The sequence below is a fragment of the Balaenoptera physalus genome (genome assembly GCF_965194825.1).
Source record: "Balaenoptera physalus genome assembly, chromosome: 4".
NCBI classification, from domain to species: Eukaryota; Metazoa; Chordata; class Mammalia; order Artiodactyla; family Balaenopteridae; genus Balaenoptera; species Balaenoptera physalus.
In genome coordinates, this window is record NC_138891.1 from 133,259,197 (window position 1) to 133,275,193 (window position 15,997).

Consider the following 15,997-nt stretch of genomic DNA (forward strand, 5'->3'; position numbering starts at 1 on the left):
TAACTTACTAGCCAAAAGACCATGAAAAACATCCCTCTATCTATAACAGATCACTTCCCACGTCTTGGACAATTTTTAAAAATTGGCTTTAGATCTGGATAATTCATCTAAATTTAAAGAAAATAAACTTGCAAATGCAATGAACCAGATTCATTTACAGTGAAGAATTTCAGCTACAGCATCACATACCTAATCAGAAACTTATCAATAATAATTAGTTTACTTTTTACCTCAGAACCTGAGAACATATGTTTATAATTATATTACCATAACACCAAGGAAAAGTTTCTTATTTAAAAAATAGAAATTTGTCTATCCTTTGAAATTTAATGAATCCTGCTAACTTAAAGATATGACTAAAATCACATCAGGGTACCAATGTCACTAGGTAGTCAAAACCTAAACACATGGGAAAATTTCATATATTTGCTCTCAACCAATTGTGTATGGTTGGTATAATATACATGGTTAAGAAAAAGTCTTTGCCCCAATGCAAATGAGATATATAGAAACATACAATTTTTATCCATTTCAAAGTACTAAATTAACAAGTAACTTTCTATTGGTATATTTACGGCTAAGTAAGAGGTTTTTTTAAACTCTTACTGTAAGAGAGAATAACAAGAATTGTTTGTAAGACATTACATGGTCCTTTGATTAAAAGAAAAAGTTAAAACATTCTCTTGGATTCATTTAAATTCAGGCATATGTTTCAGCAGCAACGGATTGTAACATAAGTGGGCACCCATAAAGTAGAAGCACACAAATGAACTAAGGCTTTTAATAGAAGAGAAATTCAACCCAAACTTCCAGCTGCGAACCCTGACATATATTTACAGTGTTGGTCTGAGTCACCTGCAATGCCAAATGATGCACACAAAATGACAGCACCACCTCCTGAAACAAGGGGGGAAATGCTGATTGTTAATGCCACCCTTTTGCAGGTTTAATCAAGAGCCATCAAGTCTCTTGTGCGATTTTTCCGATGAAACATTGACTTTCCTCCAAACAGTTTCTTCTTCAGATTTACACAGAAGCAAAACCCCAGGTAGCAAACTTGACGATGCTCTACTCTCCCCAAAGACCAGAGAACAAACTGCATGACTGCTCAGGCTCTTCCCATTGGCTCATCGGGTCCCCTGCAAGTTCCACCAAGGGTCCAGACACTCCAGGTGGAAACAATGAGTGTGGTGGTCAGCTAAGGACGTAGTACATCAGCTTTCATGATTAATTTATTTTTTAAATGTCAGTTCTTAAGTAAACTAATGGCTGAACTGGTTGAACAAATAATGAGATCTTTTTTATTGAGTCAGTCAGTGGACTTCTCACTTTGCCTACAGGCTCAGAGTGAATAGGTCAAATTGGCAATCCTAGTCATGACCTCAAAATGCTCAGTGCCTCTACAGCTTATGGATGGGACATTCTCCTTCTCCTGAAAGACAAATATCTATGTTCTTCCAGTCCTTAAAATCTGAAGCAGCTCTGGAGCCACTTGTTTTTCAAAGCCAAAGAAGGCAGATAACAATGACAATGGAAAGAGAGTTTCCCAGAAGTAGCTCCAGCAGGAAAGTGGCCTTAGCTAGTAAAAAAGTCAAAGCAACGAGGCCAGAGCATTTGGTTATCAGAGGCCCAATGATGCAGCACCCTAGGTGGTGCCACTCATGATGCACTGAGGTAGGTCCCCTTCAAGCCCTGGCACCTGGGTAGTAGAAGGGAGTCACAGCGGTGAGTGAGCGCTCTCAGATTCCTGGTTCCTGATGTAAGTCGGCAGAAGAACTGCCCATTTAATGTCAACCCCCAAAAGTCAAGGGCAAAGAAACAATCAGATTTCCCTGGAGGCTGCCTTTGATCCAGAGCCAGAGGCAGCTTAAAAGACTGCTCAGGTGCCCACTTGGCTTCATCAATGAAGCCCTGCTTTTCTTCTGAAAACGCAGCAAGAAGTACACTTTCAGTACGTCTGTAATTACCCAGGGTTTGGAAAGGTTGCAGGTGGGAGACTGGAGCTTGGTGATAGACTAATAGCAGAGTTCAATGTTATGGGTATACGATATCTATTTAAAGCATCTAGCACAACTAACTTCTTTGCGTCAGCTAGTTGATGTGACGTAACGCTCAGTATCAATCAACGAACAATGCACACGCATGCACACCCCAAAGTCCGTGGAAGCAATCTACGCTTGCTTTCTCATCCACCCTGGAACCTACCTGATTGATGCTTGGGCGTCCCTGCTTCTTTTTGGAGGTAGTGTCCAGACCCCAGAGAGAAGAAAACCTGCTCCTTCTCTTGCTGGCAGATCTGGACATGGCCTGAGTACGTCTTCTGACTCCAGTTTCACCAGTGCGAGCGGCCACCTGAGGAACGGCAAGAGGGGACATCAACAAGAGATGTGTCAAGACCACTCACCTGCTCCCCAAGCCCCCCTCTAAGTCCCACCCTCCAAAAGCTCCTTCCCCCTCATGCCAGCCAACCCTGACCCCACCACCCAAAGCATTTCATCCATGACTTACACATATAGGGACTCTGAGGGCCCTTCCTAGATTCAAAATATAAACGCAAGGTTGGCAAACTCAATCACTGACTGAAAACATCAGTAAAAATACGTAAAATAGTAATAGAATGTATGCTAGGTTTCCAAGAATTAGATATCCTTCTGGTCACATTCCTGAACTCCAGCATCAAGTTAAACTAACCAAACTTTCTTGAGATTCTCTCCAAATGGTACAGAGTTGTTTCTTCACTCTAACAAAAAATGATGGCTGAGTGTCAGCAAAAATAGTGAAGACAGCACATTTTGGTTCCTGTGATTCCATATTGAATCTAAATTTACCAATCTCTTCTATTTAGTTTTCTCAGAATTACATAAAATCACTTTCCTTATTAGGTAAGTGATAGCTGTCCCCCAATATCAATGTCCCTTCTGCCTTAGTCAGAGAAACCCCAAATACAGCTGATCATCTGGCTGCCCGAAGTGGACTTATTTTCCTTGTAGCAGGGCATGGGCTTGTGATGAAGTTCTGGTCAAGCGGAAGTAGAAGGGTTACACTAAGTCCCCTATATATGCACCTTCAAGTTGCAAACTTTCAAAGATGCGAACGTGCATCTAGTTCCAGCGAGGAACCAGAACCTGAGCCATCAACATCAGGTGTGAGTAAAATTGCAGCCCTCCATCTCCTATTGCTGACGATCCTTCAGCTCTACCATCTCCCACCTCCTCTCCCTCCTCCAGTCAGTAACTCTTCTTGCCTGTTCACTCGATGCCAGCCCCTGTATGCCAGCTGTTGCACTGTACTACTATACTTTTCGAGGTACTGTACTGTAAGATTAAAAATGTTTTATTTTTTGTGTTTGTTTTTTATGTATTATTTGTGTGAAAAGTATTATAAGGGCTTCCCTGGTGGCACAGTGGTTGAGAGTCTGCCTGCCAATGCAGGGGACACGGGTTCGAGCCCTGGTCTGGGAGGATCCCACATGCCGCGGAGCAACTGGGCCCGTGAGCCACAACTACTGAGCCTGCGTGTCTGGAGCCTGTGCTCTGCAACAAGAGAGGCCGCGATAGTGAGAGGCCCGCGCACCGCGATGAAGAGTGGCCCCCGCTTGCCACAACTAGAGAAAGCCCTCGCACAGAAACGAAGACCCAACACAGCCAAAGATAAATAAATAAATAAATAGATAAATAAAAAAATTTAAAAAGTATTATAAACCTATTACTGTACAGTGCTATACAGCCAATCGTATTAGTTGGGTACCTAGGCTAACTTTGTTGGACTTCGAACAAATTGAACTTACGAATGCACTCTTGGAACAGAAGTCGTTTGTACGTAGGGGACTTACTGTATTTGTAATTTCCAGAAATGGTCCTCAAAAGGAGGGGGTTTTCCATTATCCTTCACTTTCCTCCTTCCCCAAAACATGAAAACCACCACTATTAATGTTTTGCTTACATCCTTCCAGACTTTATTTCCAAGCAAATATCTATATAATCTTTTTACAAAAAATGGGAATGTACTAAACGTATTCGGCAATTCTGTCATTTTCACTTAAAATACGGTATGCATCTTTTTATTAAAACAAATTTTAACTTCGGAAAAAAAAATTGCAATTTTTTTTTAAAAAGGAAGCTAAACTCTGTTGAGATATTTGCAAGGTGCCAGCAACCCAGACAAATAGCTCAGTATTGCAGAAGGGAATATGCCAAATCTAAATCTGCCACTGTGATCGCCACTCAGGCATATGCAGGATCTCTATGTGGACGCCATACAGTCTGCCCAGGGAATCCTTCAGGCTTGAACTTTATACTACAGGTTGTAAGCAAAGTCCCAGGAACTTGAGGGAACTTCTGCTAGGAGGTCTCAATAGGCCACCCACGGGCTCTCCTTTCAAAAGAGGGAGTGTCAGGAGGTACAGCGATTGGACTAGAAACTTCCCCGCCTGCTCTTTGTCGCTGGAGGTATGTATCTCGGAACCTACTTGTCATAAGTTCCCACACGGTCAACTCCCAATGTGATGGCTGCCAGCTGGCAGCATTCTCAGGGATGAATACTGTTGGCTAACACAGGGGACCCCCCAGCAGTCAGCACGTTGATTACAAGGCACACCCTTCTGGGGTTTTCAGTATTGACAGGGTAAACACCCTGGAAGCCCCATGGGTAGATTGGCAAAGACCCCCATGTCTATCAAAAACAGGAATCAAAACAGTTTCTCTACGAGGGTATTAGGAAAGTTTTGGTCCCAAACAAAAAAGAAGAGGAGGGAGTTGAGAGGTCTTGTATTTTCTCAGCCTAGCACATAAGAAAACCCAGATCAGGGTATGTGAAAATGTGGTACTCAAGACAATGGTGGGAAAGCGCTCCCAGAAAGAGTTCTAACCCACTATTACACTCAAGGTGTTGTAGGGAACAAAATCAACAAAGGGCACATGTTTATGTTAAATATGTAAACATTTTCTCTTCTCCATTTTCATCACTTTCTAAGCTAAAGGTAAACAAAGGTTGTAAAAGGAATAAATGATAATGTGCTGACATACATAGATGCTCACATAACTATGTCAATATCAGTTAAGCTTATCATCACAAAATGATGCTAAGAACCACTGTATAAATGGTATTAAAGCTAAAAATTCTAGAAAAAAATATACATGTGGTCTCATATTTATAAATAGACACATATACACATACATGTAGGCAGATACACACACATACCCAAACACACACACATTTGTCCCTCAGTATCCATGGGGAATTGGTTCCAGGACCCCCGAAGATACCAAAATCCTCCCATGCTCAAGTCCCTTATATAAAATGGCATAGCATTTACATATAACCTACATAACAATCTCCTGTGTACTTTAAATCATCTCTAGATTACTTATAATACCTAATACTATGTAAATCTATGTCAATAGTTGTAAGGACAATGTAAATGTTATGTAAATAGTTGGGCAAATTCAAGTTTTGCTTTTTGGAACTTTTTGTAGTTTATTTTTTTTGAATATTTTCAATCCATGGTTGGTTGAATCCCCAGATGCAGAACCCGTGGAAACAAAGCGTTGACTCTGTGTGTGTGTGTGTGTGTGTGTGTGTGTGTGTGTGTGTGTCATAGCACACATCAATATCTGAACTTCTTGTGTTTGCCTGATTGTTTACTTCTTTATTATCATCTCTCCCACAAGAATTATAGGCTCCAATAGGACAAGAACTCTGGAGTCATTCGCTGCTATAACCCTAATCAGACAGTAACTGACATATGCCAGGCACTCACATTTATTTGTTGACTGAATGAATAAATAAACAAACACCGAAAAGCGGAAGCAGAGATTCTACATACCACAGTCACAACAATTAAACAGTAACTCTTTCGTGTATAATTTTAGAAAAACACAGTCCAGAAGAGAAATGCAAACAACCATAAATACTCTCAGTTACCAGCTGACCAGTTTCGTTTAGTCTGTTTAACAAATGGACTGTTTTATTTAAGGTTCTTATAGTAACTACTCTAAACTGTTGGGGGCCTTGTAAACTGCAAAAGTTACTGCTGCTCCCAAGACAATAATGACTCAAAATGAGCAAAGGGATTTAGAAGAAAAGGGGAAAAAAAGCTGGCAAAAGAACTGCTGGACAAGAGCTGGAGAGTTTCTCAATGATCTTGGCCCAGACAATGCCTCTCTTTGTGGCCGGAACCTGATTACTCTATCATTCTGCTCATCTGTGCAAACAAGAACAATGATAACCTTCTTTCAAAGAGTACAGCGGGGACCCTTCAGTTAATTACTGAAAATCACTGAGCATGATGGGAAGCCCTCCTGGTGAATGGTACTTAAAGTGTAGCGCAAATCTCCTCCTCTAGCCCTGTTGCCCTCACACCTCCTCCTCCCATGCTCCCCACTTAATAGAAGAAAAAAAAAGTCTGGACAAAGGCTAAATTGAAGAATGTTTCAACCCCAAGGAGAAAAAAATTCTCTGGGGTCAAATGACAAGGAGAGAAGGAAAAAATAAGCATCCAGTAAATCAGACAGTAAAAATTCCCTGCCCAGGATCTTCTATAGGAGATAGAGCAACAAACAGGAAGAGATACCCAACAGGCTTGCTTAACTTGTTCTGTCTGATTGAAACATCTCATGGAAAAGAGAAGTTTGCAAGGACATATACACACCCAGAATCATGTCACTGCTGCAGCTAGCAAAAAAAAAAAAAAAAAAAAAAAAAAAAAGAACAAAGGAACAGAGAGTGGCACACATGGAATTAAATATTCTCCTTCAGAATCACTGACCAAATAAACCTAAAAGAGTTACTAACCCTCCCACCCGCATCATCTGCTGGTCAGATTTTTAATAGCCTGCCCATCAAAAGAAAAGTACATGCAAATCACAGATATTGAGATAGAGGAAATTAGAAGGTCTGGAGATAAATTATGGAAGGGTAATTCAGTGGCTTCTACTTCCCCGTCTCTGAGAGGTTAGCTCCAATGGCTTTGAAGAAAATAATAAAGGCATAGAAGTTTTAGGTAGACAGCAGAATTATTTTCTCCAAAGTCTATCTACCAAGCCCAGGAGAAGGAAAGAGCCTTTTGGATAGCTTGGGATTTAGTATTAATACTGATGCCACATCATGGGTATCATAAGCTTCCTTAATAAAAATGCTCCCTCAATTTACGACATTCTCACAGTGTGGTAAACAAGAATTTTTATCCCAATATTTTTGCAGAACAGGCAAACTGAGATTTCGGATAAGTAACAAAGTGGTGTCCAGGTCTCACAGAAACAGACCGAGAGCCACAAACTGAAAACTGTTTGCCAGATTTATTCATCACAGCACTTTGATCCATCCCTACTAAAAAACAGGACTTAATAGCTATATGGGGAGGTGGTAGCCACGGAGACCAAGAGCTGAGCTGTAATTAGTAGAACAAATCAGGATGCCAGTTTTAATAACTCCAGAAATTTGTTTAAGACTTCTTTAAAAATGTAAATCTACCCTAATTATCTGAATGATGACGCTAATCTATTTATAAAGAATACAAACGGCTCTGACTGAATTACAGCTCTGAATTCAATTGAAGGGTACAGCTGACACGGCAAGCCAAGAGCTGTACAGCTACGGTTCTTCAAGGCAGTTTCTGGAACCTAGGTCTTAACATTTAATTTCACAGCAAATGTGCTAAGGTGCAGTACATTTTAAGTGGGTGTTGATTTGGATGGGCTAAAACCATGTTACTCGCAGAGCAATTTTTGAGAAGAAAGGGGCCCAAAGTACATAAAGCTGTTCGCAATTTAGCAAGTACATGAAATTACAGATTGCAAACATACAACTACACAACCTGCCGCTCTGGAGGTCAGATGAAAATTCTCTTCCCCAAGCAACTACATATGTTGGGCTGATAAACACAGAAGGTCATGGCCTTCTTCAAATGCATCAGGTATTTATGATCACCAAAACCATGGTAAAAAATAAAGCAAAAAGGAAGATTTCCAAAGAGATTTATGTTCAATATATGGTGTACGTGTTTTCATGTGGGCAAGTGAGAGAGAGAAAAAACACATTTATGTATGAGAGAACAAGCTTTCCACTTACCATTTCCATGAGGTAAATATAAAAAATATGTATTGGGGGCTTCCCTGGTGGTGCAGTGGTTGAGAATCTGCCTTCCAATGAAGGGGTCACGGGTTCGAGCCCTGGTCTGGGAAGATCCCACATGCCGCGGAGCAACTGGGCCCGTGAGCCACAATTACTGAGCCTGCGCGTCTGCAGCCTGTGCTCTGCAGCAAGAGAGGCCGCGATAGTGAGGCCCGTGCACCACGATGAAGAGTGGCCCCCGCTTGCCACAACTAGAGAAAGCCCTCACACAGAAACGAAGACCCAACACAGCCATAAATAAATAAATGAAATTTTCAAAAAAATATATGTACTGGGGTTAAAAACATGACACTGCCTAAAAATGACATGAGTTATCCACAAGCACCACATGCAAAGATCTCCTCAGGTAATCCCTTTCATATTTTCTTTGCACAATAATTAAGGGTCCATCAAGAGAGGCTTAAGTAATAAATGTCAGAATAGATTCAAGTGAAGATTTGCATCCATGACCGAGGGAGGACATATCAGAAATCCACACAGAGTAGTAAATTAGAAAACTACTTCAGAGACTCTTTTCAAGTCGGGCTCAGGATTAATAGTCAAGATGAATATTTTTCAAAAATACATTAGCTTCTACTCACCAGCGCATGAAAAGATGATACAGAAAAGATTCCAAGGCGGCCCATTGCCACTTTCGTTGGACGGCTTGCAAAGCCAAGTAGTCTTTTAGGGTTGGGCAGCTCCCCACCTTGGAGGCTGGCTAAATAACAGCGGTAGCGAAACAGGTCCATTTGGAACTGTTCAAGATTCTGCTCCCAAACAAAGATCTACAGTGGTGAAAATATGGGAAAAGAGTGGGGAGAAAAAGGGAAAACAAATGTTAATTTTATCCCACACAAATGTTACAAATTTCTGTTATAAAGGTATTAATTTTAGTCCTAAGGGATAAATAGCAGGTACCCTAAATTTCTTACGTAATAGGTCAAGTATTATTGTTTCCACAGCTTACATGCTTTTCTGCAAAGATCTATAGCCACAAATTCAGTATGATAAATAGAAGAGATATCCTTAGTTGCTCTCTTCCCTCCCATCATAGATTTCACATTTGCGGCCATGATAGGTCCATTAGCTCCAGGCTCTGGACCACAAACCCAAGGCAGAAGATGTAAAAAAATGGAGGATTTCCAGCACTGGAGAATTATATGACTTACCAAGAGGTGGTTTTGCATAGGAAGACAGAGAAGAAGAAAAGCGAGGTGATTTCAAAATCAGAGGCAAATAGGCCAAGAGCTTTTGGGAAGAGGTGGGTGGTAGAGAGTACAGGGTGGGACAGTGGAAAACTAGATGGTGTAGACCCAGACTCTGGAATACATAGTTCCAACCAGAGGATATATCCAAGATATTTCCACATTTTTCAAAATGGCAAAATAATACCTACCTCCTGAGGCTGATATGATGGTTGAATAAGATAATACAAGAATAAGTGTGGGACCAGGGTCTGGCATATAGTGAAGGCTCAGAGATGTTAGCTATGATGTGGTTATTGATTAATGGTTGATATCTACCTTTTTACTTCAACTTAAAATATAGTGTTAGTGTAAACACATATCCATAGCACTATTCACAACAGTCAAATAATGGAAACAGCCCAAACGTCTATCAACAGATGAATGCGTAAACAAATTGTGGTGTATACATACAATGGAATAATATTCAGCCATAAAAGGAATGAAGTATACATACTGAAATGTGGATCAATCTCCAAAACATTATGCTAACTGAAAGATGTGAGACACAAAAGGTCACATATTATGCAAGTGCATTTATATGAAACATCCGAAATTGGTAAATCCATAGAGACAGAATGCTGGGGCAGAGGGGAACAACAGCTTAAAAGGTATGGGGTTTCCTTTTGAGGTAGATGACAATGTTTTGGAACTAGACAGAGGTTGTGGTTACTCAACATTGTAAATGTACTAAATGCCACTGAACTGTACGCTTTAAAGTGGTTAATTTTGTGTTATGTGAATTTTACCTCTGTTTAAAAAAAATACAGTACCGGGTAATAAAGGGAAAGAATAGACAGAGAAGAAATATGGAAGATCACATGCTGGTCAATTATTTAAATAGTATTTATTCACATAATTATTTCCCAACATATTAGGCAAAGTTTCAAAGTGTTACTAGGTGGCTATCACTGACTTTAAAACAACTAAATGGAAGGCAAAAATGTCCTCTCTTATCTCACGAAATCTTTCCTTTTCAGCATGAAATATACTTGTGCACATATACAGCAATTATACATATATTTTAAAAACACACTCTACCTTTCCCCTAAATTTAGAAGTCTGAATTTATTGAGGAGTCAGGAACGAATCCCCATCACAGCTAAGCACCAAGTTAACCTGATAACGCGGGGAATGAAATTGCAGACTTTCCAGTTACACAGATCCCCAAGAACAGCAAGCCATTGGTGGGAGCAGGTGGGCTCTGCTATTAGATTTCTGTCTTTCATTCAATTTAATATTGTTCCCTTTAGTTCATAACAATCAACTGTGAACAACGGGTGAGGAAAACTGACAGTCACAATAAAGAATTTAGCAGTCAGGATGACAGGCTGACAGTGAGATAACCGATGATGTTTCTCGATTCCAAGGCAGCAGAAAAACTTTCAAGACCTAAGGATTACGCCCACGTCTAAACACGGAAGAACAATTACCTGATCTAATATAGTTTTCTTCTTCTTTGAATCAGTGACTGAAGACAGCTGCATTTCGCCCATTTTCTTCATCTTTTCGTCCATATCTATCTTCTGTTCCAGTTTTTTGATTTCCGACTTCAGCAGTTGGAGCGTGTCTTCTTTGTGATGGTGCCTTGCGACAGCGGCTGCACAGGCAGAATGGATGGCAGTGATCCAGTTCTCCAGCTCCGTCTGGCTGGTGGTCTGCGATGGGGGAGGTGGGGGCCAAGAAGAAACAGCCACCTCTCAGGTTATCATAGACAAACCAGTGCATTTCCAGACAAGCCATGGCTGGGAGTCAAGGAGGCAGGTCTAGACACCCCATGAGGAAGGCTAACCTTTCTGAACTCCTCCTTCAGAGAACACCTAAAAGAAGTTAGTCTTAGGTCAGACACCAACCCCCCCACCCAACCCCCAGCCCCCAACAGCTGATGGGAATGAGGCCACCATGTCTGCTCACCCAATGTACTTACTGAACTCACTTGTTGCAGTGGACTGAACATTTGTGTCCCCGCCCCCCGCAATTCAAACATTGAAATCATAACCCCCAGTGTGATGGTATTAGGAGGTGGGGCCTTTGGGAGGTAATTAGGTCATGAGGGTGGAGCCTTCATACAGGGGATTAGTGCCCTTCTAAGAAAGAAGCCAAAGAGCTAGCTAGCTCCCTTCTACCATGTGAGGATACAACAAGAAGACAGCCATCTATGAATCACAGAATGGGCCTGACCAGAACCCAACCATGCTTCCACCCTGATCTCAGACTTCCAGCCTCCAGAATGTTTCTAAGCCACCCAGTCTATGGTAGTTTGCACTAAAATACTTGTATATGTGATAATCCTATACAGACAGCTTAGTTTCCAGTTAAGTGGGTTGCTATGAAGCACAGGTCAGTTTCCAGAGAGGACTGGTCAGTTCCATGGTGAGAGTGAGGCCGAGGGATATTATTGGCCAAGGAAGATGCAACAAACCTTCCCCCAGTGAAACACAGTGACTCCAATCCACAGGTCCCCTGCAAGAGCCAAGCAGCCATGACAAAACTAGGGCTGGGAAGGTAGTTCAAGGAGTGAGAAGCAATACCGTCTTAGGGAAGTGTCTAGGCATAGCAACCACTCAGCAGGATCCCAGCCACTAAGAATGACCAGGTCAAAGGGGATTTAAAGACAATGCTGGGTAACACCCACCAATGGGCAGGTAACCTCAAAGTGGGCTTGCTGTGACTCACAGTGTTCTGAAAGGCAAAAGTTGGGGGGATAGCTCATGTGTAACAATGTGCCATGATTAATTCTTTAGGAACTCAATCAATGAGTATCGCCTCAAACCTAGAGAAGTTCAGTAAATGCTCAGAAGTTAGCTCATCTGAACAAAGGGTCTATTTGGCTACTTCAATATTAAAGTAGCTGACGGCATCATTTTTCACGCACAAAATACTGTTTTTTTTTTTCCCCTCTGATGCATCTTCTTAGTTTCCTGACTCATTTGAGCCATGGTTTGCAAACAAAATTCTATTAACAGGACCCCACCCACATGACTGAAATTTAAGTGACGGCACCACCGCAGGTGTCTATATTATTTCTGAGTCTCATCATATTCCACAAAAGAAACTGCATCAAATGTTACAAATGGTGTCTGCCAGCAGAGACACCACACACTGGACAAACCTAGACAATCTGGCAGTTTTTAGGTTTACAACAAAATATTTGCCTATATCTAAAGAAGACTTCAATAGCTAGACATTCTCCTAAAAAAACAGCAGAAGTACCACCTGATAAAGCAAATGGAATCATTTTGTGAGGACTGAGTGGGAAAAGAAGAAGAGATAAAGACATTGGAAGTCAAAGGTAAACACTTGTAGGTAGAGAAAGTTAGGAAAAAATGCAATGTGTGTATATGAGATTCATCTTTTTTTTTTTTTCACTACACACCTAGGACTTAATCATCTTATAATTGGAAGCTTATAACTGACTGCCTTTATCCATTTCACCCCCCATTCCCCCCTTTAATTCTTTGAGAGTTAAAAACTCCACTTCGAATTCTTAATATTTAATCTCCTCTTGGAAAGTAACTATGTTACATTTTGTCTTTGTGTATCACTTTAAAGTTATTCAAGAAAAACACAGAGTTTAAGATCCCCCAACATATAAACACCATGCTTCCTCCTGCCTGGTGCAACTAAAACGTTTGCTGTCTCTCCGTGCCTCGGCATCAGTGGGTATTCTGCCAGATGGGGTTATTCACCGCCCCCTTCCCCCCACTTTCTAAAATTTATTAGAGAAGGAATCAGTTCAGATGGGAAAACAATCAAGTAAGGATTCTTTTCTGAAAGAAAATCTTCCAAGAAGAAAATACCAAGTACTGATGAAGATATGGAGCAACCAGAGTTCTTATGAGCTGCTGGAGAGTAAACTGGTATAACTGGTTTGGAAAACTATTTGGTACTACCTCCTAAAGTGGAATCTATGCACACCTTGTGACCCCCGAAATGCGCTTGTGGGTATATTCTCAACAGAAATGCATTCCTGTGCTCACCAAAATATATGTCCCAAAATGTTCACAGCAGTACAACTTGCAATGGACAAAACTAGAAACTATCACAACACCTGTCTACAGGAGAATGAATGAATAATGTGTATAATCACACAGTGCCATACTACACAGCAACGAGAATGAAAGACCAGTAACTACCCACTACAATATGGATAAATCTCACACACATAACATTGAGGAAAAGAAGCCAGACACGGAAGAGTATAGACTATAAGACTCTATTTATATAAAGTACAAACACAGGCAAAACTAACGTACACAGTTAGAAGTGAGAAGAGTTGTTTGATGGGAATTGTGGGGAGAGGGGTAGCATCTGGAAGGAAGCACAGGGAGGTCTCTGGGGTGCCGGCCACATTCTGCTTCTTGATCAGGGCGCTGGTTATGTGAGTGTTATGTCACGGGTGTGCCCAGTTTGTGAAACATCATCAAGATGTGTACTTTTCTGTGTATATGTTATCCTTTAATAGAAAGTTTTAAAAAGATCCTTCCAAGATATAGTACCCTAATAGTTAAGCATAATTTTTCTATAACTATCTTAAAAAAAGATTACCCTTCAGAGTCTATTTTTCAGGAAAAATTGTCACTGCAAGGTTGTAGTGGAAGTTCCCAACAGCATGACCTTTTCCAGCATCACTTCTTTGTCCTCTAAAGTGCCTGGCAGCATCTGATACACAGCTAGTCCCCTGAGCCAAAATATGCTTTTCCCCTTTGTATGCACAGCTCCATGGAAACAAGGAGCTTTTAGATGTGAAGGGAGCTGGTGTTTTCACCCATGTGAAAAGGATACTGGGGGGGTGTTTCAGATGGAATCCATGCAGAGGTAGCATGTCACTAATGAGGAGAGGATGTGTCTCCAGTAAAAACAGCTGGTCCATCAGTGCTCAGTGAGAGGTCAGTATCTATTCCCCCAAGACGATCCTCACTCAGCTCTGCCTTCCCTCCCCTCTCCCGCCCCCTCCCCAGGGGAAGAAAAGTAAATACCTACAACCCTGACATAATATCTGAGGAACAGTCAGAAAGAGCTTAAAACTCCTGATACAAACACTGCTAAATGTAAGTTACAAACTTAACATTTTCAATAAATATATTCATCTAGAAGGGGTCCAGGGGACGATTTTACAGATGAAGAAACTAAAGCCCGGTAAAATTAGAGATGACACAGTCATTTATTATAAACCCTGATCTCCGTCAATCCTATTCTTTAAAAACAATTTTTTTTAATATGCTACGCACACCACTCCAGAGCCCCACCCACCCCCAGCTCTCAGCAATTGCTCTAAAAGCCTAGCTGTGGGGTTTTTAGTGTTGCCCACTCCTTTTGAGCTTTCCCTAGGGACACAGAGGGATGGACTTTTCCTGCTCCCTGTGAAGTTAGGTGTGGCTATGTCACCTGGCTGGGGCCAATGAATCTGAGTAGAAGCACCATGTGTTACTAGTAAACAAAAGCCTGATTCACCCTATTCTTGTCTCTTTGCTTACAGTCCTGGAATTGTGGGGCCAGATGGAGCTTCTGTCAGCCTGGGTCCCTAAGTGTCTAGGATGAGAAGAGCTTCATAGCCAATGTCCTACAGACACATGGCCGGAATGAAAAGGTATGTTAAGCTATGGAGATGTGAGGGTTGCTCCTTACTGCAGCATAATCTAACCCATCCTGACTGATACACTAGCAACGTAAGAATTCCATTTCAAAATAAGTGATGTTTTTTAAATAAGAGTCTGTATAATACAGTTACCCTCCAAGAGGAGCCACAAGCTGATAGGTTCTGCAGAACAACAGCTTTTTGGTCTCTTCACTTAATGTAAAGAGAGTCCCTTCTTCCTTCCGCCTGTGAGATCCTCCTCAAACTCAGCCAAGGGCAACACACCCCATTCTCATGTCAGAGAGTTTATGTTTGCCTCCCACTTAAGAGGTGGAAATGAAGGAAACATATCAGTTGATGAAGCTAAACATCCTTTGAAAGGTGTAGCTATCCTGGAATTTATTTATTTAAGAGAAAGGAAGATGGTGGTTGCCAGTGGTTAGGGGAAGAGGAAAATGGGGAGTTCGATGGGTACAGAGTTTCAGTTCTACAAGATGGAAAGAGCTCTGGAGATGGATGGTGGTGATGGGCGCACAACAACGTGAATGCACTTAATGCCGCTGAACTGTGCACTTGGACACAGTTAAGATGGTATGTTATGTATATTTTAGCACAACTTAAAAATTTTTAAATAAGATAAAATAAAAAGAAGGGGAAAAAACATACCAAGTCTCATAACCTAGAGAAAGATGTTTAGAAAAGTATGATCACAACGTTATGAAAAATTTAGCCATCAGCCTTTTAACCATTAAGTACGCTCAGGCCTCCAACCGCTTTTAAAACCTGTCAGAGGCTGAAGGCAGTTCCATTAGAGAGAATTTTTGCTCCTACTGTCCTGCCTAAATAAAACAGTGGTCTCTGCCATTCTCTACCATTAGGACAAATCAATTTCTAAGAAGGACAATTCACTAAATGAGCTTTTCAGCAGAGTCTGTCCTTTGGCAGCGGCATACACGGGCTACGTGTGACGGAGAGGGTGGGCAAAGACTGCGCTGACTGCTGTCAACAGCAGGTTAAGTAGAGACAACTCTTCAAACAGTTCCTAGCCGTTTGCAGATTTAAC

At 41.3% G+C, this 15,997-nt stretch overlaps 1 protein-coding gene across 15 annotated transcripts in view; it reads right to left on the reverse strand.

The window, feature by feature from the left end:
• Nucleotides 1-15,997, reverse strand: part of TIAM1 (TIAM Rac1 associated GEF 1) — a 400,429-nt gene that overhangs the window by 86,759 nt on the left and 297,673 nt on the right. For all 15 annotated transcript variants that reach the window (XM_082459733.1, XM_082459738.1, XM_082459732.1 and 12 more), the window contains 3 exons: nt 10,790-11,014; nt 8,712-8,897; nt 2,206-2,352 (listed from right to left, as the gene is read on the reverse strand). In XM_082459733.1, coding sequence (XP_082315859.1) covers nt 2,206-2,352; nt 8,712-8,897; nt 10,790-11,014 — 558 coding nt within the window. The remainder of the gene's footprint in view (nt 1-2,205; nt 2,353-8,711; nt 8,898-10,789; nt 11,015-15,997) is intronic.